General features: G+C 37.4%; 1 protein-coding gene across 1 annotated transcript in view; it reads right to left on the reverse strand.

Annotated features, from left to right (window-relative positions):
- Positions 1 to 6,213: 6,213 nt before the first annotated feature.
- The window catches only part of GRM8 (glutamate metabotropic receptor 8), a 742,523-nt gene continuing 721,696 nt past the window's right edge, over positions 6,214 to 27,040 (reverse strand). The window contains exons 10-11 of the mRNA XM_081102565.1: positions 14,117 to 14,363; positions 6,214 to 6,788 (exon numbers count right to left, since the gene is read on the reverse strand). Of these exons, the coding sequence (XP_080958691.1) occupies positions 6,739 to 6,788; positions 14,117 to 14,363 (297 nt within the window). The 3' untranslated portion in view covers positions 6,214 to 6,738. The remainder of the gene's footprint in view (positions 6,789 to 14,116; positions 14,364 to 27,040) is intronic.

The following is a 27,040-nucleotide window of genomic DNA, read 5'->3' on the forward strand; positions in this document are numbered from 1 at the left end:
TCACCCTTATAACTGGTGTCTATGCTGCTACCATTGCCTCCTTTAGGCTAATATCTCATTACAGCACTCAGAAAGGCTCAATTAAAATTAGGCGTCACTATGCAACTCCTTTGCTCAAAATCCTGTAATGGTCTTCCATCACTCAGGGTAAAATTTACTCCTTTCAATGACCTACAAGTCCTCATGAGATCTTACACTTTATCCTACCCTCCACCTTACCCTGGTCTAGACATGCTCCTGCCATAGGACTCATTGCTATTCCCTTTGCCTAGAATTCCCTTCTCCAGGAGACTGCATAGAACAATCCCTCATTTTCTGTAGGCCTTTAATCAAATGTCACCTTCCCTAGTCACTTTTCCTAAAATTTGAACCCTGTACTTTACTTTACAAATGCTACTTCTCAACCATTTCCTAATCACTTTCTCTAATTTATTTTTTCTCTTCTCAACAGTTATTATCATACCATGTATTTATATATTTACCTTATTTACTCTTCATCCCCTACGGGAATACAAATGCCGTGAGAACCAGGGTTTTGTTTTGTTGTTTAGTCTACTATTATATTCTCAGCATCTATAACATCTGCTACATAGCAGGCCCTCATAGATTCTAAATGAAATTAATGGTTAAAGTATCTTAATTATGTGGTATAGTGTTTAAAATCCATCTGCAGGAGCTTCTTTAGGGGCTTTTGATATGCATCTTAGATAACTGTGTGTGTTGTGGGGGAGGGGGGGACAACTTTGACATAGAAAAACAATTTGGAGTCCAGGCGTCGGTGAAAGGTAGGAAGGTATTAATGAGTCCAAAATGGAAATTGGGAAAAGAGTGCCTAGAATGTGTGCTGAGGATATCGGTTACTTGGGCAACATCATCAAGAGTCATAAAGAAATTGAGAACAAAATGAGAAAGAAAGAAAAGAAAAATCAATAAACCATATTTCACCTATTTTATAATGTTGCCTCATACAGGCTACTACTTCTTCCTCTTTGCAAATCTGTAAACGTTCTCAAAAGGGACCATTAAGCTGCAGCGCTTCCAATACTCCATTCGGAAGATGGGTTCCATATGGAAAGAGAGTCCCATGGCCCTACACTCAGCATTAACCTGCTCTGCAGGCTACAGTGCCAGAGGGAAGTGAGGGGCAGATGGGTTTCTTAAATTCTAGGATATCTGTAGACAAGCAGAGCTCCATTCATCATACCTGTCCCCTCTCCTCTCTTGCCCTTTGATTAAGAAGATTTCATTCTTGCTTCTTCTGCCTGGAAGATGCCAGTGGCAGGATCTGAGAACCTTTTGTTTTTTTTTTTTTTGTTTTTTTTTGGATGGGACAGACTTAATAGACAGTGACAAATAATAGAAGATATTCATGGAGATAGGGTAAATTATCTATGGTTTGCCATCTTCGAGGATACCTTAAAAAGGTATTTTCTTTTTTTCTTTTTGGGTTAATCTACAAAAAGGGAGAAAAAATACCCACTAGAATGACAGTACCGGGTGTAGGGGTAGGGAGGAAGAAGTTACATTTTCATAGATTATTCGTGGAACTACCAGAAAGGGAACTCTTAGCTACCCATTTATTCACACTTACCCTCCATATCACTTATTCAATTCAGCCTCTGATCTGGAGATATATTAAAGAGTAAAGACAGGAAAGAATAATTAAAACACAGACCTATTCCAGAGCCCTTCCATTACTAACTGGATTATTTTAACATGATTTTAGGTGTATTTGTGATCTTTATTATTCAACTACTGATGATGTAATGCTTGAAATTATGGGGAGCAAAACCATGAGCTATCACTCCTCAGAAAAATTATTCAAAACCTGAAAATAGAAAAAATATATTAATGGTTATTCTTTCAGTATGGTTTTGCATTTGAATTTCTATCAACATGGCTACTTTATAGTACAATGAGTAATTTGTTGATTTGTATCCACTAGATTCAAATAATGTCTGTCCAATGGAATAGCCTCAATGTTTATGATTTACTAGAGGCCTGGTCCATGAATTCATGCACAGGTGGGGTCCCTAGGCCTGGCAAGCAATCAGGGCCTATCAGGGCTATCTTGCCCAGTCCAGATCTGGGGGAGGGACCCCAGGAAGTTGGCCGGCTGCAGGGAGGGACTGCAGGAAGTTGTCTGTGGTAGTGCACTGACCTCCAGGAGGCAGCTACAGCATTGAGCATCTGCCCCCTGGTGGTCAGTGAGCATCATAGCGACTGGTCAACTGGTTGTTCCAGTCATTCAGTCGTAATGGTCACTTAGGCTTTTATATATATAGACTAGAGGCCTGATGCATGAAGATTCATGCAAGAGTAGGCCTTCCTTCCCGCAGTTGCTGGCACCAGCTTCCCTCTGGCACCCGGAACTGGGGCTGCTTTGCTCTGGCCACTTCTGCCACCCACCCAGGACCTGGGCTGCTTTGCTCCAGCCACTGCTGCCACCCACCTGGTTCCCTGTCAGATTGTTGGTCATTACAGCATTACGGCGTTATGGCCACAGGCCTTTTATAATATAGATTATACTATAAGACACCAAAGTAGTTTTATATGTATCCTTAGTATAAATCATATACTAAGTTTAACATCTTACCGGTTCCCTCATTAGTTAATGACGTGAACAAAATCCCTAACTTGTTCATTTTACCTCTGTACGAGTTATATTTTTAACTTAGAAGTACAGTTTAACAGTGTAATACTTTTGCTAGCATTCAAACAGCATCCTTTATTCTAGTGAACTTCCCTAATGGGACTAACTTCATTGGTAAATGATCTCTCTTTTGCTTATTTTAAAAACTGAAATATTTCACTGATCATTTGTCTTTCCTGTTTTCTATAAACATATCACCCATACATCCAAATTATGAAATGGTCAATTCTTGTATGTTCATACGTCCCAATCGATGCTGGCTATCTTGATGTTGTAACAAGTTATTTGTCCTATTTAATTTTCCTGAAGCTACTGAATTAAGCAGTAGGCAATTAGAAAAAATGTATTTAATAGTTAAAATTTTTTTTTCTAAACTTATCACTCTGAAAGCAGATATAGAAGTCAAAAATGTATGAAACTTTACATTGAAATACACTGAGTTCAACATAAGAGAAAAATATTCTGACTGTCCTAGCAAAGAGTTAAATTAAATGAAATAATGGTACCCAAAAGCACTAACATCATTAAAGGTTATGCTACAAAAAACTTTAAAAAAAATGGAAATAGAACAATTATACAAGCTTTGCTACTATGTCTAGAATATGGTACTTTCCAAGAGTGACAGTTGGCAAGGTTCTGAATATTCATAGATACAATTCCTTCTTCAGGAGACCATTTCTTCTAGTTAGGGTCAATTTTTCTTTATTAATCATATCCTCATCAAAGAGAAACCATAATAAAAGCAAAATGAATTATATCTGAAGATTATTACATATGATAAGAGTATTCTACAATTTGTTATTATTTCTTAATTATCCTTTCATGCAAGCTCACTGTTATTTTTAGCAATTTTATTCTAAAAGATGGATGGAAATACTGGCATTAAAAGAAATTAAATAGATGAAATGAGAAAAGTTGGCAAGGTTGCATAATAGAGTTTAGGAATACCATTATTTTTCACTTTCTACTTAATAAATATCAGTGCTGACTAATATAATTTAGAAAATTGTTAATATTTTTCTATGCCATCATTGGTAAATAATAGAGAAAATAGAGGTAAAAGGAAAGAAAATATAAATAACACAAACTTCCCTTCCTAGTGAGAGTTCCTGTAATATGATATTTAATTCAAATAAAAAATGTAAAATCCCGTTCATCTGACATGCCACATTGGTTTGGTAAATTTTTTTATAAACACTAAAAATTAAGGTAGCAATTCAGTTCCTGTTCATGTTCCAATGGGTCATCCCTCAAGTTTAAATTTATGAGTGTTTTTTTCTTAACAAGAAAATTGGTTTGTGACAGATCAACCATCATTGCTTTAGACACCTTTAAATATTAACTAGTATATGCTAAAAACTTTTAAAAATTGAGATCAGATTTGGCCCAAGGTCACACTAATATATCGCTCATCTTCTACTAGTGACATTTGTTGAATATTACCTTGGGCTACATTTTTAGCATTTCCTCTGGCATGCTGAGATTAGATGTGACATTTCTTGGCCATAATAAAACACAAGGTCAATTCTAAAAAATATAATACTATATTTTCCATGCAATTTTTATTTGCTTATCTATAGTACACAGGCAGTTCATTTTAAAGTATGGGATTTAGGAACCACTACTAGCACATGCTAAATCCATCTCCTTACAGGATGCCTCCCCACATTGTCACAGCCTATATGACCAACCCTGGAGCCCAGAGCAAAATTCCTGAGAAAGTAACCACAGTGGAGGTCAGAATTCTCCAGCTCCTGCAGTAAGAGGCTGAGGGAGTTTATCCTCCCACTGCCTGGGGAGGATTATAGTTTCATCAAAGAGAAAGTTTCCCACTGATATAATGTTATAAAGGATGATTGGCATATGTAAATCCACCACAACTATTATTCAACTCGATTATAAGTAAAATAAGATTTTGAAGAACACAAAACAGGAATCAACTATTTATAAAAGTACTTAGGAAAAAACAACTCATTGGTGAGTTTGTAATAGGAAGAACAATTTTGAAATGCCATGAGTTATGCTCAATATTTTATTTTTTTGTCCTAAAACCTTAAAAGAAAAAAAAAAAAACAACAACCCACCTTTGGCCTGGGAGCCAGCTTTACTCTCATAATCACCCTGTTACCTCCCCTTACCCTGATTAGAGTCAATTAGTAAATGAAAACATGAAAATATACTTGAATTTTGCTCTCTGAAAAACTATGCAAGACTTGTAAAATTCAAGCATTTTCTCAACCAAACATGTATACATTACACTTACTACTTAAAATTAAGATAAAAATCTTAAAAGCCACTAATAATCTCCAATGCAAAGAACGATTACAATTACTTCTTGGTACGGCTATTGGTTCTGAGCTACAATGGCACAATAAAATATGCTAAACGTGCAATTATGTTTATTTTCTTTTAAGCTCTTATCTAAAAAGGCACACCTACAGGTGAGCTTAGGATCCTGATTATAGGGTTTATTAACCAGTAATTTGGATTACTGAAAATTTTAAAATAATGCCCTTATTCCTTGATTTAAATATTAACTACAAACAACAAATACTGTTAGAAGAAACTCAACAAAAGGCCAAAAAGCCTTGTCTGCTGATTTCTGTCTGTGTAGGCATCTAGGAAGTGTTACTGTATTTTGGAGGAGTCTGCACTGTGCTACTTCAACTCTCTATTAAATAAAGTGACTGTCGATATTTGGGTTGAAGCTACAGAGCACTTACAGCTCTTTATATCTATAAGGAGAGCAATGAGCCATCCAACCTAACTCAGTGGAGAGAACATTTACTAACAAAATGATTGTAGAGACCCATTGACTTGATGGATTTCTGGGATTGTGTAGAATAGAGGAGCCCTCTATGAAAATGGGAACAGATTTGAAAGCCTTTAACAGGCTCCTTTATCCATCCTAGCATGGTTTATTAGCATGACACAAGCTCCCAGTACTCTCTCTCTCTCTTTAATGACACTGCTCTATGAACCAATGAATGTTTTCATTTGGAAAATAAGAAAGCGCTGACATATTATCTGAACTGTGGTTTCTGTAGTGATGCCAAGAGATTAAATATGCTAATTCTGTGCTTTGAGGAATGTACTGGGTAAGGCCCATTACTTCACCCATTTCAGTGGGTACTGGGCCCAGGTGAGAAAAGATTAATAATACATACCTTGGAATACTTCATGAAGCAAAAGTTCTGACTTAGAAAACAGAAAATTTCAGTGACACTCTGATCTACTTTAAAATGGTGATTTTCATAACACATTTCATCATTTGTTAATTTTGAAACCTGAAGCAATTCCCCTCAAGCTATTGCTTGATTCTTCATAAGAGAAGCCATTATTATGAAAAACGACCACATAAATCTTGATATATCCACAAAATCTTCCACAAATAATTCTCTTTCATATAGGAATAAAAGGCAGTCTTCTTCATATACACATGAGTGTACAAAAACACATTCTTCACAAAAAAAAACGTATTTCCTTGGGCTTAGTTAGGTGACAGCCGAAGTACCAACTGGAGTTTTCCCTGGCTTTAAAACTGGAACGAAACAACTCTCAACATTTGCAAAACATTCCTTTATTATTAGAAATAAATTATTTGTATAAAAAATTGCATGCGTCAACCATTGCATTTATTTTTAGCACAGCCCAGGGCTTCAATCCATCAGCCATTACAAGAAACAGATTCATTGTCTTATACAAGTGAACAATGTGGCACAGGAACAGGAGTTCTCACAATCACAGAAAAATACTTACAGAGTAACATCAGACATGGTTTATTTCAACAGCATTTTTTTTTTCACAAGCTAACATTAGTTTTCCGTTTGTGATTTATTTTTAACTGCTCATGAGTAAGCAATACTTTAGCTTGAGACTTCATTGGTTGGATTGTCTAAAATGGGTTTCTTCACTCTCTGTTGTTGATATTTTGGGCTCATGGCTACTTTTTGTTCCTCACAAGATTGACTATTGATTTGATTGACTGTAGTCCAAAGAGATCTCCAGGAGTGAATCTTGGTGGTGTCATGTTCGTTGTTTGAGATCACATACCAGATTTCTTCATATTGTGTCATTTCCCTGTTTCAGATTGAATGATCGCTGTAGCTGATATATGTTGTCTTGGTAGAGGAAGCTGTTAAGATAAATTAAGACAAATTAATAGTATACAATAATAAATTATTATTATAAAATGTTTTTAAAATTCAAACTCCATAATGACTATTGTTGTAATATTCAATTTGTACTATGTTACTTATTATTTTTAAACCATGTAGAAGGAAATCAGTGATTATAGGAATAAAAATGCTGCAGCAATTTTAATCTCTAAAACAACTAGCCTCACTTAAGGTATAGGGATTTAGCAGAAAATTAAAAATATAACAGTTCTGCTCTTTAATAAACTTGGGTAAAATTTAATTTGTATGTGTATTTTGATTTATAAAGATTTGCAATATGAAAAATGAAAGAACAGATAAATTATCTATCCTGTAATATGAAAAAAACTTATTACAGTCTCAGTGAAATTCTTTGAGTCTGCTTTGATGACCAAAAAGGGTTACTAATTATAATTAGTTGTACTCTGAAAATGAATATATCTTCCATTTTAAAATAATGCTTTTAGACTCTAAAATGAAACATAGTAAAATATCAAGTACATAGAATATTTATAAGTATTAAAGTAAATATGTGTATTGCCAATACATATTTATGATCTGCTTTCATCCAACGGATACAAATGGAGATGTTTAAAAAATAAATAGACTCAAAGAAGGAAATTAATATTTAATTATATTAGTACCAACTTACTATAAAGTAAAACTCATTATTGAAAGACTTTTACAAATATATGAATAGCAAAATATTCTAAGTCCAATTTGTACTCATGCTTACATTTCCAGAGAATCTAAATCCAAAGAATTCCTTTGGGTTTTTGAAAGATGTGATGGAATAAATAAATCTCTGTTCTAAAATTCAAATGTGATGTTCTATTTTTCTATGGAATTCTGGAATGAATAATCTGAAGAAGAAATATATGGAAAGAATGCAAAATGTGTATGTGTTTCACTACATAGATCCAATTCAGGATGAAACAGATTTTTAAAGAATAATTTAGTGTTATACGGAGGCTAAATAGATAACAAAACAAGACTCTTCCTTACATATGCTGTCTACAAGAGACTCACTTCAGATCAAAAGATACACACATATTGAAAGTAAAGGGTTAGAAAAGATATTTCTTGAAAATGTAAATGAAAAAACAAAAGCTGACAAAATAGACTCTAAAACAAATGCTATGTAATAGACAAAGAAAGGCCCAACAATTCCACTTGTGGGTATGTGTTCGAAATTGAAAGACGTATACATCTATATGCTCATTGCAGCATTATTTACAATAGCAACGATAGAGAAGTGATCTAAGTGTCCATCAGTAGATGAATAAAGAAGAGGTGATACATGAATATATATATGACACAGCCCTAAAAATGAATGTAATCTTGGCATCTGTAATAACATGGGTGGATCGCGAGGGTACTGTGCTGAGTAAAATAACTTAGAAGAAGACAGTGCCATATGATTTAACTCACATATGGAATCTAAAGAACAAAATAAACAAACAAGCAGGAAAGAAACAGACTCATAGATACAGAGAACATTTTGATAGTTGCCAGATGGAAAGGGGTTGAGTGGATGGGAGAAAAAAGTGAAGGGATTAAGAAATGCAAATTGGTAGTTACAGAATAGTCACGGGGATGTAAAGCCCAGCATAGAGAGGATAGTCAATAATCTATAATAATAAAAGCATCATATGCCAATTAGCCCAGAAGGTCCTTTCAAATGACCTTCTGGATGAAGCCGGGGCTGTGAGGGAAGCCCAGGTCCCAGGTGCCAGAGTGAAGCTGGTGCCAGCAGCCAGGGGAAGGATGGCCTACTCTTGCACAAATTTCATGCAATGGGCCTCTAGTATTATAATAACTATATGGTGTCAGATGGGTATTAGATTTATTAGGATAATCACTTAGTAAGTTATGCAATGTCTAATCACTGGGCAGTACACCTGACACCAATATTATATTATATGCCAACTGAATAAAAAATAAAAAAAATATTTAAAGTAAAAAAAATGAATGATTTAGTTTTTGTACATTGAATAAGGAAGTTGTAAAGCTCTTCCTCTTAAATAATTGGCAATCAGGCTCATTCCATTTTAGTGGACATCACTCTGATGATTGACCAGATAAACTCTTACTAGAGCCTGAGATCGTGCCCAGTTCACCATCACTAAGATTAGCATAGATAGCCCAAAGAAGTGTTAATATTTTTGCTATGTTTAATATCATTGAATATTATGAGCTTCATGCCAAAAACAGGGGACATATCTGCTTATCTTATCTATATTGTTGTAGGTGATTTTTGTGGCACAGTGGAAAGGAAGTAGATTTTAGACCTGGTTTTAAATTATATTGTTTCTTGCACAATAAGTAAAAAAAGTTCACTGGTCCTCAGTTTCATCACTGGTCAAAAACATAAAAAACTGTGTGTGTTTTTTATGAGTATGGAAGCAGAAATAGGTTTGTGGAGGACCAGCTGGTGTCTTAAGGAATCAATACAGAATCCTATTCTACTTACCTTTCCAAGTGAAACATAATAATTTTTATGCTTGTTTGCTTTATTATTTTAATTTCTAATTTATATAATGCTTTCAGATGCCTCTAAATTTCTTAAAAGAAAATAAAATCTTCAACTATGTTTTTGAAGGCCTTTCATAAAACTTTGTAGGCAAGATAAAGAAAAATTGTCATAAGAGTTAGAAAATAACCCTTAAAAAGGTTGTTCAATTGCATGCCTTACTCAATATATTCAGCAGTAACTAAAAAATATATAAAATATCAAATTCATGGGTAGCTAGAAAGAAAAATTATGGTTGAAATATAAGAACAATTCCCAGAAAGGTCTTGGGGAAGATGATATTTAGATGTTTAATTCAACATAAAATGATTTAGATTAGACCATCTTTAAGGATAATTCCAACTTAAAGCCCATAGCTAAAGATCCATACTTCATTTTTTGAACTCCTAGAAGTGATCTCCAGGGGAAAAGATGATAGAATTCTATTGAGAATTGAGACTATAATTTACAAAGGGAAAGCAATCTTAAATTTTCTAATGTTTAGAAAAGGGAGTTCAGGGCTCTGACAACCAATGACTTAGTCAACATGAAATCAGTGATAAGCACAAATCTTTCATATGGCAAGGAACTTTATCCCAGAAGTATTACAAAGTGAAATTGATCAAAGATGTACAGATGAGTTAATAGAGAGAATTTTTACAGAGGTAATGAATATGCTTATGTGAAAAAAATAGTTGTAGAGTACAGCAACAATGAATTTCCTGCGCACACCACACTGTGCTCATAAGCTAGAGAAAGCAGATCTACCTTTAGCAGTCGCTATTTTCATGAATTATGCATGAACATAGCTTAAGGAATATCATGTGACAGTCTTTGTTAGTTGGATACAGTTGATAAAATTCATATATATCAACTTTGTTTCTAACTCCCTTCCCAAGCTTTTAGGAAACAACAGGACCCCTTTTGTTTGGCATGTAGGATTCTGCAAATTTAGTAACACGGACCTGATGGTCTCCTTTCCAGCCTCACATTACTTATATTTTTTCTGCATGGTGAAGCTTTAAAACCTTAAATATGTGACCAGAATTCCTGCATTAACAAGTCATCATTAAGATGAAGTTTCTACAGATAATGGACTGGTAGAGCTGCTCCATGCCCACGAAGGAAAAAAAAAAAAATTGCATGCATATCATAAATCCACAGCTAATTTGTCAGGAAAAAAATCCCAAGAATAGAACCATAGTCATAATCATCAAAATCCTCAACATGTTTGTAAAAAGAAAGAGGGTTGCTAAAACAACAGTTTTTGAATTTTATGTCTTCTCTTTTTTATTAACCACAGACCAATCTATATTTTCATCGCAACAATGATATATTTACCTTTAGGTGGTGACTTATAGTTTACAAAACACTGTCATGAATGTCACTGTCACTTCACTGTGGTGATTTATCAAAAGTCTGGTAGCAGAAAGTATGAGAATGCAGCAATACGGATGCTGTATCAGTGCATTAATCAGCCCTGGATTTATTGAGAATAGACTCCACCCATTTCAAGAGGAGGTGTTTCAATCTGAAGAGGGATGGTACTAGTTAAATGGCAAAGGCCTTTCCAGTACTTAATTACACTTCTAAAGACATAAGACATACTTTTAGAAGACATATTGCATTTACGTATTCATGCTATTGAGACTTTTAGAGGGTTTGTGATTTTAGAAGACTTTTGACCCCATTAAAACTACTGGTACATGTAGTAAAGATAGCAGGGACACAGGGGTTCACAATACTAGCCATGTAAGTGAAGAAAAGTTAGCAGTGGTTATTTGGAGTGGGACTGTGCAAGGATGTGTGAATGTGAAAAATTTGGGCACAACTTATTCAAACCCAAACTACTCCTATAAAAGATGGATACACTCTCCCCTAACCGGTTTGGCTCAGTCGATAGAGCATCGGCCTGCGGACTGCGGACTGAAAGGTCTCAGGTTCGATTCCGGTCAAGGGCATGTACCTTGGTTGCGGGCACATCCCCAGTAGGAGGTATGCAGGAGGCAGCTGATTGATGTTTCTCTCTCATCGATGTTTCTCTCTATCCCTCTCCCTTCCTCTCTGTAAAAAATCAATAAAATATATTTTAAAAATTGGGGGGACTCTCTCCCCCTCCCCACGTGGGAGTCTGTGCTTGTTTCTCAATAAATTTCCATCTTTTTCTATAACAAAAAAAAAGATGGATTTACTCAAATCTCCAAAATATAATCTAACCTTCATTTAGGTAGTAATTGACTTGATCTTGATTCACCCTTTAAACTTTCTTTATATTCTAAACGTGAGTATCAACTCCTCAAGAATATTATAGACTTACCTTCTATACACATCCCACAATTGCGATCTTTCTTATTTCAGAGAAAACAGGGAAATGCACACCAGTTATATAATTTCTGTTGATAATTTCATCATCAACAGAAAAAAATGGAAGGGAAAGAAAATGTATGGGACTTATTTCTGTACTATGGGATTAGTCTTTAGCAATACTCAACATTTTCCTCTTCAAGAAACCCACTTCCTTTTTGAAAGGTTGGGGAAAAGCTGATGTTTGTTTTTTTCTCACTAGCGTCCAGAGATGAGTCTGAGATCACTGGCATTTTTTCACTGTATCCTTTGTTGTTCCTATTTGCAACCGTATCATATAAAGCTTTCTGGATTAAGACTAAAAAACAAGCCCAATTATAGATTCTGGTAGATCATAGTGAGAAGTGTCAGTGTTCAAAATGTATCATTGGCTAACAGCAGTTTCCTGGCATTCTACGATAGGTTTTAACTTCCTGCCCTGATGCTTTCACGACAGAAAACACAGATAAAATTCTGCCCTCAAATCACAAATATTATACTCTGATTGTGTTGAGAGTAGCTATAGGACATCTTTGGCTAAGAGACCAAATAGGCCCATTATTATTAAATTGCTTACCTATAATCAGTGATGATTGTAATAATGTTTTATCATAACCCATCCTTGTCATGTCTTTTCTTGCAGTTTCTCAAGGTTGCATATTTGCAGAAAGGTGAATATGTGGGGAGTGTCTGTAGATTTATTAAAAAGTTTATTTCTCTACAAGTGACTACATTTGGTATTAGTGGAGGTAATCTTCACTAGATCTGGCTAATAATTCCAAGAAGTCTGATAGTAATTGAAGCCAATAAGTTTAATTAATCAATACTTATCTTCTAAGGATATTTCTGCATATGGGGCATTTAGAGTATACAATCTTTATCTGGAAATACTGATGTTTATAAATCTAGTCAAGACTAGAAGTTGTTATAATAATTAAGTCAGATAAAATCAGCTCTTAAGCCCTAACCGGTTTGGCTCAGTGGATAGAGCATCGGCCTGTGGACTGAAGGGTCCCAGGTTCGATTCCGGTCAGAGCATGTACCTTGGTTGCAGGCACATCCCCAGTAGTGGTTGTACAGGAGGCAGCTCATCGATGTTTCTCTCTCATTGATGTTTCTAACTCTCTATCCCTCTCCCTTCCTCTCTGTAAAAAATCAAATAAAAATATATTTTAAAAAAATCAACTCTTAATCTTCCCTGAATTTCATGTCAGAAGTACAGAGAATAGGGGAGACAGCCTGCTGGAGGAGTCTGAGAGGAAGATGGTAATTTTGCACAGGATTTTAGCCTGAATTATTAAATACACATGTTGTATTCCCAAAAGACAGGAAGCCACTCTAATTCAAATGCCTTAGCTTTTATTTATTTTTGATCTATCTACAGAACTAGTACTGTGATGTTGGTTACTTTTATCTGTTAGTTTTAACTATACTCAGCTTTCTGGTATTTTTATAATACAAGTCTTCAATCTATTTGCTACTCTTCCATAGATACCAAGAAGAACTGCATAGATCAGTTAAACTCTCCTGGATTACCTTGGTACAAGTGTATCACTATCGTGTGCTTCTTTAGGGCTGGACCGTGGAAGGTAGATGAGGAAGGGAAAAGCACAGCAGTGGTTGTAGAAAAGATTCTATTTGCAGGGTCATGAGGCTTTCAGGCGGGAGCTCTAATTATCTTAATTTATTCAAGGAGGAAAGTCAAAGGAAGCCAAAGAAGGGGACCACTTGGGGGAAACAAGTATTAACTATCATTTAACCTCACATGTCGGTTAACCAGCTTTCATATTTCCCCAAATATCCAAATGACACTTGTTTGTGTAAAATCTTTGATAGTATGTCCCATAAATATTAGGTAGCTATTAATTCTATAAAGAGCAACCAATAATGAACTAGCAAAGATTAAAGATTTGTTCCTAATTATTAAAAGATAATTAAAAAATATATATATATATTTTATTGATTTTTACAGAGAGGAAGGGAGAGAGATAGAGAGTTAAAAACACTGATCAGCTGCCTCCTGCACACCTCCTACTGGGGATGTGCCCACAACCCAGGTACATGCCCTTGACCGGAATCGAACCTGAGACCTTTCAGTCCGCAGGCCGACGCTCTATCCACCGAGCCAAACTGGTTAGGGCTAAAAGATAATTTTTATATTTAGAAGATAGTCCCAAGCTCAGCATTGCCTCCAAAGAGAGACCTGAGTGTCACCCGCTGAAAAGAGACCATGTGTGCATGTCTATGCTCTTCAGAAGAGCCATGAACCTGGAAGTCATTTGGTTAGAACCAAATGGGTCTCACAGCCATGGTGGTCTCACGGTGTACAAGTACTGTCATGCCCCTGGAGCCATGTGGCACAGCCCCCAAGACTAGTAGAAGAATGTTCAACGTACATCTATTAGGAAGTGCTCCCGCTCTTGACCATCGGAAAGTCTACGGATGACTTACTGTTGGTTTCAAGACTCTCACAGAGTTCATTTTTCACCTCGCCATTGGGTCTGCCATTTCCTTTTTGGATCAGTTTGCTTTGCATGGTGGCCGCCGTCACCACAGCCTTGAAGCTCCTTTTGCGTTTTTGAACGTTCTGCTCTGGATGGAAAATTATAATATAAACCTTGGGCATGTAGAGCATGCCCAGAGACACCGAAGCACTTAAGCTCATGGAGACAGTAAGTGTTGTTGTTTGGATGTACATCTGAAGGGAGGAAAAAAAAGATTAATGTTGGTAAACCTGATCGAAGATAAAGCAAATAGCATCGTTTTCTGAAATTATTCCAGCTTCTCTGCGAAACTTGAATGAGAAGGTACTTATGGAAATTGCCCTTAATTAGGGTCAAGCATTTCTTTATCCCATCTGCACATGTGGGTAAAGTTGTATTGTTTAGGAAGTCCAATTGTTAAAACAAACAGACAACATATCTAGGATCCTCATTAATATCTGTTCACTCCAATAATACCTCTGAAAATGTAACGTCGTCAAATTATATCTGGAAAGCCCAGGACCCAAACTAATCATGTCCTTTTAAATAAAGGATCTAAAGACATTCAACTTTGGGTGGTAGAGATGGGTGGAGGTGGAAAAAGGCATAGAGGGGATAAAAGGTGATGGGCGAAAATAACTAAATACACTGTATTAATATTTTGAAATAAATAAATAAAACATTCAACCTCCAGGGTAAATACCTGAACCAGCCTCAGGATTGCCTTGTCCTAGGGGAAACGGTTTCTCTTAACAGATCCAAACCATGAGGAGAACTTCAGACACTAGAATGGAGACTGTCCCTGTTTGTGAAATCCTACCACCAGGTTGCTGAGTTTACTGTTCAATTCATCTACCATTAAGGCTGTCTTTTTGCACAAGACCACATCGTGAGCACGTGAATACCCTTCAACAGGTGATAGAAAATATGATTTGTTTCAAAGTTCTCTTCCTCCAGGAAGTCATCAATGATAAATCTTATTGTAACGATAATGTGTTTTTTTTTAAATTTTACTTTTAATGCCTAATACAATGAAAAATGAAAACAATGGAGTGCTTCACTAATGTGTAACGATGTGATTATAATCATTTATATGAACTTTGCAGTAAATTATATGAAATGTACAACTAGAATATGAACTTTGTTAGAGCCAGTAATCTATATTTTTTCTTATATATGTTGAAGAAACTATCCAAGACTCTAGACAAATAATAACTCAGAAGCTTCTCATTTTTTGGTATGTGAATATCTTCAAGAAAATATGATTTATACTCGATTTGATTTACACAAGTGTACAGAAAATGCTTCCCATAATATTCCACTCTGTCAAACGAACATCAGTAATGGCTACAACACATGGCTGATGACATTTCAAGTCAGTAGCACAATGCGTAGCCTCAGTTGAGCTCATGCATGTTGGGCTCATGCATACCTGCCTAATAGAGACATGATCCCAAAGCATCTGTCAGCAAAGCCACAAATTACTACATGGCATGACCTCATACTAACTGCCAATAAATGAAACCCGCATTAAATTTGAAAGAAGTAAGGCCTTCCCCCATGGCGACCACGCCTTCCCTGCCTGAGTGAGCTCCTGAGCTCCACAGAATTGGACAAGTCCCTGTCCATCTCCTTTGAACAGGTGGTACCACCGCCCCCTGTCACCATGAGTGAGGCAGGGTTGAGCCTACCACTTCCAGCCCCACCCTACCCCCCGAGTGGGTGCTTGGTCTCCCCCATAATGTGGACATGTGCCTACTGTCTCCCTGTGAGTTTGAGCGCTGCTAGGCCGTGCCTATGGTGACGGTCCCCACATGCCCTGGCAGCTCTAGTGACAGCAGCACGTCCATCAGCGAGTCCCTGCCCACAATGCCTGACTCGGACCCCCTGCCTGCTGCCCCTGGCACTGCAGACTCAGATGAGGACATGGAGAACTACCTGACTCAAGGTCCCCAACCACTACCCACCTTGTCGCCCAGCTGCATGGTGGACCCCCAGCTGCTGCCCCCAAACAGACCAGCTGACAGAGAGCCTAGACCAGTGATGGCGAACCTTTTGAGCTCAGTGTGTCAGCATTTTGAAAAACCCTAACTTAACTCTGGTGCTGTGTCACATATAGAAATTTTTTGATATTTGCAACCATAGTAAAACAAAAACTTATATTTTTGATATTTATTTTATATATTTAAATGCCATTTAACAAAGAAAAATCAACCAAAAAAATGAGTTCACGTGTCACCTCTGGCCTAGACTGTACCCACAAGTCCCTGGCTCGCCCCACCCCCAGCACTGCCAACCCCAAACCCACTCCAGTGATCACTGCCAAGACCAAGGGGCTACCTGGGCCAGTCTACCACTCAGTTCCCAGAGCGATCCCAGTGACAAGAGAGATCTGGCACCCCTGCCCAGAAAGTCCCCGGACCCATCCGAGTCAGCCAGCAACGGCCCGGTGGGTTGGAGGCCTCCCCTGGCTTCCCTGTCTACCTTGATCTGGCGTACCTGCCCCAGGAGGCAGTGTCTGCCAGTGGGTGAGGAATTCTCAGCAGCAGCCAGGACCAACTCAAGGAAGAGGCATGCATGACCTTCAGGAGACCCTGGTCCCCACCTTCACTCAATGGCCATGGAAGAGTGGTTTTAGGAGACGTATGCCTCGCACCAGGCACTGGACATTAGCCCATGCAGGATAAAGCCTTCCCACTAGCCCTTCCCCCCCACACCCCTCAGCCCACTGTACTGAGTCACTGCATCATAAATAAATGAAGTGCCCCACTTAAAAATTTTTTTTTAGAATGTTCTGCTAAACTGTGGACCTGTGGCTTTAAGCCTTATAAATCTCCCTGAGTTTCGCCACCTACTTTTAAGCAACTTATATGCATGCTCATAAACTTTCCTGGGTTGATTAATCCTCTCTGAATTCCTACCTATTCTCCAGCTAGCACTGCTGTGCAGCAAATGGGCTGCAGGTAAAGGACATAAAGATAAGGAAAGGATATAGCCAAATATCAACCACACTGGTGAATATCCCAAAGCCACTCAAATAGGTAACCATCAGCTTTGTCCCAGTAAGACCCTGCAAGTCAATTTAGCTTAAAAACAAACATGCAAAAAAATCTCCAGACATCAAACAGCCATGAAATAACAGGAACACCACACCAAATAGCTGGATTATTTTTATGTCTGAATCTGTTGGTCTTGCTAAAATGTAAATTACTAGTTCAAGTAATACATAAACACCTTGGTATCTTGTAAATTTTCTCTGCTGCCCTAAATATAAAGGATAATTTTCTTCCATTATTCAACACAGAAATGATTTAAAATCATGTTGGTAATATATGGTAAATTTAATATTGCTAAATATTAGGCATGAAGAAAATTCTGGAATTCTAGATTCTACATTAAATATATTACTGCAGTCTCTCTTTTCAGCAAACCAGCTCATTGGAAGACATACTAAACGTAGACATTAGGACTGAACCGTACTGTGCTGTGTTCCAAGCTCTCCATTAGACACGATGCTGTCAAATTACACCAACATGCTGAGCTGACTGGTGTGCTCTTTTAAAACAGCTTCTGAAAAGTTGTAATGTGAATTTAATTCAGGAAAAGCACCTATTCAAAATCATACCCTAAACTCCCAAATCTCACAGTGGCCTATCATTTGTTAGAGGGCCTTGCACCGAAAGTAGATTGAGCTTTTGAACTTCATTTTTGAATGCTTAATATAATGAAAAAGTCATATATATCATAACCCCAATGAAAGCAACAACGACAAAATAAGCAAAGAATAAAAATGCCACCTCCTCTCATTCTAGGGGAACTAAATGTTAAATATCATGGCTTATAGGATTCTATCTCCCAAATGTACGAAGAAATGGAGAGATTATATTAAAAGATTGAAGGTGAGCACTTAATTTAAAAAAAAAAACTCATAGGTTGTTTTATACCTACCAAAAATTTTAATTATTTGAGCCATATAAGAAAGAAACGACACCACTCATAGTTTTTTGTTGTTTTGGGGGGTGCGGGGAGGGTGGTTGTTTATATTAGAGATAAAGATGTTTACAGAGAAACTTTGGAGTTGCTGTGTGGGTGGTAAGAGCCCCATGTCAACCCTGCTGGTGACAATCCAAACTCTAATAAAACTTCCCTGGCCACTGGACAGCTGTGTGATTTTATTTTCCTCTCCGACCTTTAATTTCTTCCCTATGAAATGGGGGAAGCAATACTTTTCTCATAGAAGGGCTATAAGGTGGATTGCCAAGCTTTATAAAATGTCTCAAAGGCACAACAGAGTAGTAACACAACAAAAGCATTTGCCCTACGGCTTTGACTCTGAAAGGATGCTAACAGGTATATAGGACCAGAGAGGGGCTTAGAAGCTTGTATCCAAAGCAGACCGTTCTGTTTACTGAATAGCTGACAGCCATCATCTAACTATCTGATGTCAAGAAAAAGGCTTTTGTGATCTTACTTCCAAGTAGGCAGAATAAAATCATGCCCCAAAGTCAATTCTATTTGCTGATGTCAAGGCTATAGTCACGGTCTGTGCTACAGTCCTGGAATAACACACTGGCTCTCTGTATCAAATTATAGCTCACTGGAATGTGGGAGGGAACTAGATTAACTCCCTGTAACCAACATAAATCCATTGAAAGATGCAGACATTGGCATCGGATATGTGACTGTAACCTTCTTTCTTCCAATCTTTTTTTTTTTATGCCCCACCTTCTGCCCCATCACTCTAAAATATTGATACCCGGAGGACACGGAGTATCTTTTCTATTACATACACTGATGGCCTGCCACGTTCTCTGCCTCCAAGCTCCATGGACATTTTGATCCTGAAGCAGGCAGATGCACTGAGTAGATTGAAGCGATCTTGGGTTTAGCCAGGGAGGAGCTGGCACAAAGGAGCATACAAACATGCCATCTTTTCTGAGACCTCTTATAGCTCCCTCTTCATTCTCCGAAGGGTCATCTGTGCACATCCAGGGTCTACGGAAAGCAGGGCATGGCCTGGATCATTAGAGACTCCAAGAAGAGTGAAGAGGGAGATTATATTGCTAAAGGAGAAAGGTCGGACTTTTATTTCAACCGGCCACCTGCACACAGAATTCCATAACTCTGATATTCAAGCTGTTAGGTTTCCAATGCTTTAGTAACTAACTAAGGTAACCAATTCTTACACCTGACACCCAAGGCAGGTTTGTGCCATGTAGTAAGAAACAAATTCATTATTTAGTCTTGACGAGTTCTGCCTGGCCCTGGATGGTTTAGCCTCACTCTTTGCTACAGTAAGCCGGGTTCCATTTGGCTGCTTTGCACATAGTTTAACCAGTTAGAAAGCAGCATTCGTACTTAAAGCTGACTTTCGCTGCTTTTGTTATCTATTCCCTCATCTGTGTGTCGGCCAAAGTGGCACCTGCATCCAGAAATGATGTTTCCTCTGCTATTCTGCAGGGCTCCAGTGAATGGACTTCAAAATCTTGCTAATTGTTGGAAGTGATTTTATAAAAATTTATAGAGAAGTGTACAGAGAAAGTCTGGAGTTGCCTGATGGGTGGTAAAAGCCCCAAATCAATCCACTATGCAACAGTTCAAACTCTAATAAAATGCCTGGCAATTGGGCATAACCTTAGATGCAGCAACCCGACTCATTTGGCTGAGTCTGGGCTCTAATGAACCATCACCAAATCCATATCATATATTTTACCATTGTTTCTCCCTTTCATCAATTCTAAAGGATCCTTCTCATCTCTAAAATTTTTACATTGAAGCCTCCAGACATTAGTTTTTAAATGTCCATCCATCATCTATCATCTGTCTATCATCTATCTATCTATCTATCTATCTATCTATCTATCTATCTATCTATCTATCATCTATCATCATCTACATTACTCTCTTAATCATCACATTTGGAATTATGGCCTTAAACTAGGACCAGTTTCCTGTGTGTAGTACCTGTACAGTGCTCCCTTCACTCAGAAGAGTCTCATACTTAGTATAATGACCTACTGTCACTGTTTGGAAATTCTTAATATGTTTTGAATAAAGAGGATTGTATTCTTATATTTCACTAGGCCCCAGAAGCGATGTAGATAGCACTGCCTTAGAAACCATTTACCTGCTCGCAGATCCCAGGCTGCCCTCAGGAATTCAATCGCTTTCTTGGTAGCTCCCCTTGGATGTCTGGCACGCACCTAAGACTAACAAGCATCTGAATCCCATCTTCATTCCTACACCTGCTCTTCTAGTGATCTGTCATGTCTTATTAACTCCATCTTTCAGATTATTGAGACAAAAGACTTTAAAATTCCTTTCTTACAATCTTGATCTATGAAAAATCCTGGTGATTCTACCTTCAAAATTTATTCAGACAGGTCATTTTCCACCACCCCTACTGGTACTACATTAATCCTTCCAATATCATCCCTCATTTGGATTATCGCTATAACGTTCTACTAATTTCTCTTCTTTCACCCTTGTTCTTCTCTGTCTCATCATCTGATTGGTCTTAACACATCAACCAGAATAATCATTCTTTTTAAGGGTCACCCCTACTCTCAAGCTTTACCATGACTCCCTACAATGAGGTTCCTACAATGACTCGTAGGATCCTCTTAACTGATCTGGTTTACTCTTGCCCTCACACTGGCCTCCTGGAACGTACCAAACATGCTTTTACTTTGGAGCTTTATATTAATTAAAGGCTAACTCTGTCACTTCCCTAAGGTCTTTCCTGAACTGTTCTTTTTCAGTGAGACCCTTTCTAAGCACAGCATTAAATATTGTAACCCCCATCCCTCATACAGTTGCATTCCCAGCTGTATTTTACTCCTTAGCATCTAACATTTTTTATCATGAAAGTCTATATATTTTACTAATTTATGTATTGTCTATTTCCATGAACTAGAATAAAAACTCCATGAGTAAGGGAATTTTTTACCTGTTTTACTGCTATTACCTTAACACCTATAATACTGCCTGGATGATATAAATTTCCTATATTCTTTGAGGTGGTATAGGTACTTATTTTTGAATTTAGTACTTAAAGAAAATAACCCTTGTAGTTTTAAGAGGAAGGCAATAAATCAGATTCTAAATCTAGAAACTAGAAAATTTGAGGGCCCCATTAAACCTCAAATCAACATCTAGGTGGAGACAGAAACTCTTTGATAGATAAATATGATGCTCTTTAAAACTGTAAATATGTCAATAATGGGCCATTTTGTTCTCAGCTTAGCAAAAGACAATATAAATTAAAAGTCAGTGGTCTCCACTTTGGTAATATAAGAGCTCCGGGCTCAGCCCTGGATCACTTCCCCATGCAAGAGCTGTATAACTGAGGGTAATGGACTCACACTATTTATAAGCTTCCATGGATTTGCTTAAAGGATTTAAAGAGACAATGCTTGTAATATATTGGCACAGTGCCTGACACATATCAATCCATAAATAATACCTATAGTCATTAATTAATCTTAATCATATTCCTCTATTCATCTTCCTCCATTCCTCACACAATAAAGATTTAACAATTCCACTCTCTCAAAATAAGTCTCAAGTATTTTAGCCTTTTTAGTAGTGAGCATGAGCGTGGGTGCGCGCGCGCACACACACACACACACAGAGGCACAAAGTATTTATTCATAAGTAAATATGCTTTATGCTTATGGGAAACTCTAGAGTCAGCACATTCAAATAATCACAGTCTAATTTCATTCTGGGAAAAATCAGCATCATGAGTGTTGTGTTCCTCTTGTCAGGTAGAAAACAGGGTTGCTAACCCATCCGCAAGTCCTTGCATTGCCTTTCCATTACTGGAGATGAAGGTGGGTTTGCTCTGACCCATTTGCAGCCGCCCATCATGTCACCTTTTGGCCGGGGCACATGTTAGCAAAATAAAGGGTCAAATCAAAGGGAGATGCAGAACAGGGCTGGCTCACAAGTGAGGTTTGAATTCTTAACCTGGGACTTATCGGGAAAGGTGGGAACCAGAGGCAGAGAGTAATAAAGCATCAACCAACAAGTAGAACGTCAGCTTTGCCGGGGATAGGAAAGGAGAAGGGCAAGGAAATTCAAGATCCTCTAAAGAAGGAAGAATACATATTGGACTTATAATACATGCATATAATGAAATATGCACGATAGTCAATATTTGCATTAATAAATAGTTTATTTTTTTATTAAAGCCTGGTAGACATTTTATGAAGTAGATGTTTTAAAGTAGAGCATTATTAAATAAAATTTAGTCTACATAAGTATTATTTATAGGAACATAAGAAAAATAATTTCTCAAACAATGATGTTGCCTTTTCTATTGTGATATATGCAAATGAATATGAGGCCTCTACTTGCTAACTGTTCATTGGTTTCTCTTTTACAGATAATTTTCTTAATGTTTCCTTCTGTGGACTCCTGCTTCAATGCTGCCTTTTAGCTCTTTATCACTTTGCAACAGCATGGTCAGGACTGAGAATAAGAATAATAGAGATATTTTAATTGTTATGATTTAAATAGTGTCTAATTGAATGGGTACCAAACATAATAAATGGAATATATACATGAAGAGAACAAATAACAAAAGTTTAAATATTTTTCTGAACGAAGCCAGAGAGAGAAAATACTTACTATAAGAACAAACTTTATGAAGTATATAATTATATATGATATATATTACATAGAATTAATATCACTCAAACCATTTTAAAAGTCCTGTGATTGCAGTTGGTTTGTGCTTAAACATACTAATAGCATCTCAACGTTTTCTGATGTTGATTAAAGAGGTAACTTTGGGTATTGTACAATAATTACAATCATATTTCTTACCAGTTATTGAGGATGAAGTATCAGTGCTATGCCAAATATTTTATGCACATATTTCCTCACAATAATCCTGTATCTTAGAAATGGGTCTATTTTGGAGAATTTAAATAACATCTTCAAAGTCACACACTCATGAAGATAAAGCTGAGGTTTAAACTAAGGACTGTCTGACTTTCAAGTCCATATCCTTACCACACACCATGTGGCTCCCGTAGATACACTGAGAGGTGAAAGTATAGGAATAGTATGACTTGAAACCTCACCAAATCAGAAAATCATCCATTTTCTAATAGAGTTTGGCTACATTTCTTAAAAATGTAAGACTCGGTTAAAACACCTGAATTAACATCTAATTGAGAATTCAGAGGGTTCTCTTCAAAAACTGCTATTATCAACCATCTACCTTCCTCATAAAAATCCTCACTGTGGATCTTGAAGACACTCTGGTTTTCTTAGAACTATATCTTGTTGAGCTTGCCGGAATCATCTAGTTGGAAATATGAACGTAAAGAGCTGAATAAAGTAATGTTTTACATGAAGATACTAGCAATGAGTTTGCACTGGCCAGATCAGAGAAGTATCTGATGGAACCACTGTCCATCCAGAGGACAGGGGTTCCCTTGAATCAGAAGACACATTGTCAGCACATAGCCACCAGAGAGAGGCTACTGACAACACAGTAGGTAGGCAAACTGAGGACCACAAATACCAAGCGCTGGAAAGACTAATTTCAGTTGCACTGAAGGATCTCCATTCACCCCTTATCCATGGACTGTCTCCGGGAGCCTGACTGTTAACCCTGGTCCCTTTACTAAGGTCAACCCCAAAGTAAGGTGAGTTGGGAGACATGATGTAACTCTGTCTCAAAGGGGGAGTTCCATAACTCCGGGATCATGACCCTCCTCCCTCCGCTGTATTTGTACCTACTCTTGTCACATGCATGCCTAGATCCTGGCAATTCTGACTCCTCATATCACCATTTCTGAGACAACCTACAGAACAGTGGTTCTCAGCCTTCTGGCCCTTACAATTCCTAAGGTTGTGACCCAACCATAACATTATTTTTGTTGCTACTTCATAACTGTAATGTTGCTACTGTTATGAATCGTAATGTAAATATCTGATCTGCAGGATGGTCTTAGGCAACTCCTGTGAAAGGGTCGTTAGACCGCCAAAGGGGTCGCGACCCACAGGTTGAGAACCGCTTCCATAGAAGGCTATCTTTGGGTATTAGATATTTTATTCTAAAAAATTACATATGAAGGTCAAGGTAGCCAGATTTCTGTGGAGGAAAAACCTCAGAGCTAACATTGTTTTGGACTTTGTATATAGGTCCCCATCATGTCTGATATAGACACATGCGTCTGCCTGAATGCCAGCTATGAGGGAAGCATTCGGGAGAATTAAAACTTTACCCACATATATGATGATCTTCCCAAGTCATCATGCCTACCCAAGGCATGCTGCTAATGTCAAACCAGTGATCTGCTGCCATGTGTACTGATCTCGCATTGGCACTAAGTACTTCATGGAAAGATTCAGTCCTTTGTAATAATGATCGCTCTCTCATCCTTGCTGTCTAGCACCGGCCCACAGTATGGCTCTCTAGCCCAAGAATGTGGTTATTTTTGATAAATTCTATATTCATGTGCATGATTATTCTATCCCCCATCATTTCCTTAACCTCCTCATTTCCAATGATCTTGTCCTTTACTCCATCTCAAGCACTCGCATTCATGACCATAGCCTGGATCTTGAATACTCTTTTTAGTTTCTTATTATAGACTGTAAAAGACTTTGGTTTAATATATTGATTTTGAGTAAGATATATTTTACATTATCTTGTATTTTTCCTTAAGTCATTGAATTTTACACCTAGAATAAATATGGAGTTACGTCCGCAGGCTTCAGTGATGTAAGCATTATTGCTCAGGAGTGACAAGTAGCTAATATCCAGAGGAATGGCTATTTCTCATTTCTCATACTGCATATTTCTGTGTGGAAATGGCTCGCCAGGCAGCCTAATAAGATACCAGAATTCATGTAAATGTGTGCAGGGACTTTTTGCAACAAAACTGACTTATTGCAAGTATTTTAAATTGGGGCTAACTTTGGCCATACTTTCAATGTGGACTTTTCCGAGTGTGAAAAAGCAAATATTAAATAGTATAACTTTCATTTTACTAAGTAATAAAAAAGTAAATCCAGCTACTATCAAATAAAGTATGCATAGTTATAATCACTGCTTTATATATTATATATCAACAGTTTAATTAAATATTTTATATTCAGAAAATGACTTTTTATTTCTAGGTTTTTAATGTGAATTACCAAAATCACAACAACAATACTTATTACATTTTTATTGCGAAAATCCTATATCTTAGTTAGATGATGGGTTAAATAGACTTTTATGGATGCCATCAAGACAATTGCCATATGTACTATTGTATGTGTAAAATAATATCTCAAAGACCACAAATCAATAGTAAACAGGATTTTAGAACATAAATTATTCTAAATTTGGAGGACCATCTGGATACTATTATTAAAACTGTGTTCCTAGGAGTAGAAGTAGAGAATTATGTAGACAAATTATTCCATTGGTAAATCTGATACATTGAGTTTTAAGTATGTTCAAACTTTCGATGCTTCAGAATAATTGCATCCAAGTGAAAACTTTAATTGCCATAGAGAAATATCGTTATCATTGAGTACTTTCTACTTTAATCTTATGGAAAAATAGTCCTAAACTTTTTTTCTTTTATTACTGCTAACAAACAACTTTAGGTGCCAAGTCATAAATGAAGCAGTTTACTGAGGAGAAAATTAGGAGAACAAAATACTTTATGTTGTTGTTGTTAATCTTCGCTGGAGGATATTTTTTCCATTGATTTTAGAGGGAGTGGAAGGGAGGAGGAGATAGGAGGGAGGGAGGGAGGGATGGAGGGAGGGGGGAGGAAGAGAGAGAGAGAGAGAGAGAGAGAGAGAGAGAGAGAGAGAGAGAGCCACATCAATCGGTTGCCTCCTGCACATGTCTCAAGTGGGTTGGGTATGTGTCTTTGACTGGAATGGAACCTGTGACCCCTGGGTTCACTGGCTAACACTCTAACCACTGAGCCATGCCAGCCAGGGTGGAAAACACACTTTTAACTGAGGAAATGGGTGTGCATAGGTATTAAAACATGTGCCCCTCTTTCCATCTTGTGGACTTATTTCTGGGGAGAGCCTAACTCTGACTAAAATTAGTGTAGCCATTTGACTAGTTTTCAACCAATACAAGTGAAAAAAATAACAAGTGGCAAAGAGTGTTTTCTAGAATTTATTGCAAGAAACCAAGAAGTGTGTGTGATTTCTCCACAAACTCTTTGCCTTTCTGCTGACGGGGTGTTTATGACAGTGAGGTAGTGGAGGGTGGCCAAACCCTATGGAAGAAACAGGAGCTCCTGCCTCTCTGGAGGAGAGGGCCAGTCCACCAGAAACTGCTTCAGACTGTGATGTGAGAAATAACACTGTATACTCAGAGCTCATACTTGGAGTTATTTTCCTACAGGTGGTGGATTTGTAGTCCCTCAGGCTAATTGCAAGGGTTGGGAAGGGTGAAGGATAATGTCTACGGCAATCACAAAAATGAAGCTGTAATGTTCTCAGACGGATTCTAACAACTGACCTTGTTCAAGTCATTACCACATTCTAACAAAGTGTCTAGTCTATCAAATATAACCGCGAGCCATTCGATTTATTCCTAGGTTCAGTGACCTTGGTCTTTAGTTAGGGAAAGAAAGAACCAAGCTAAGTTTTCTATTAAACTTTCAAGAAAAATCATTTCAGGCACTTTGTGTATCTTCAGTACCGGAGGGATTCCATAAGAAAGGAAGCTGTATAACACAGCACTTACAAAAGAAAGTTGGGCTGCCAATGTATAGTTTAAAATTCCACAGTCAGCAACTTAGCACTGTGACTGATATACTGCTTTCTCTTTTGACCTTTTCCCCTCAGCTAGTTCATATCTGACATTGCATCTAACCAAGGTCTTTGACACTGGAAACAAATATTACCAATC

The sequence above is a fragment of the Myotis nattereri genome (assembly GCF_964212035.1).
Source record: "Myotis nattereri genome assembly, chromosome: 11".
NCBI lineage: Eukaryota > Metazoa > Chordata > Mammalia > Chiroptera > Vespertilionidae > Myotis > Myotis nattereri.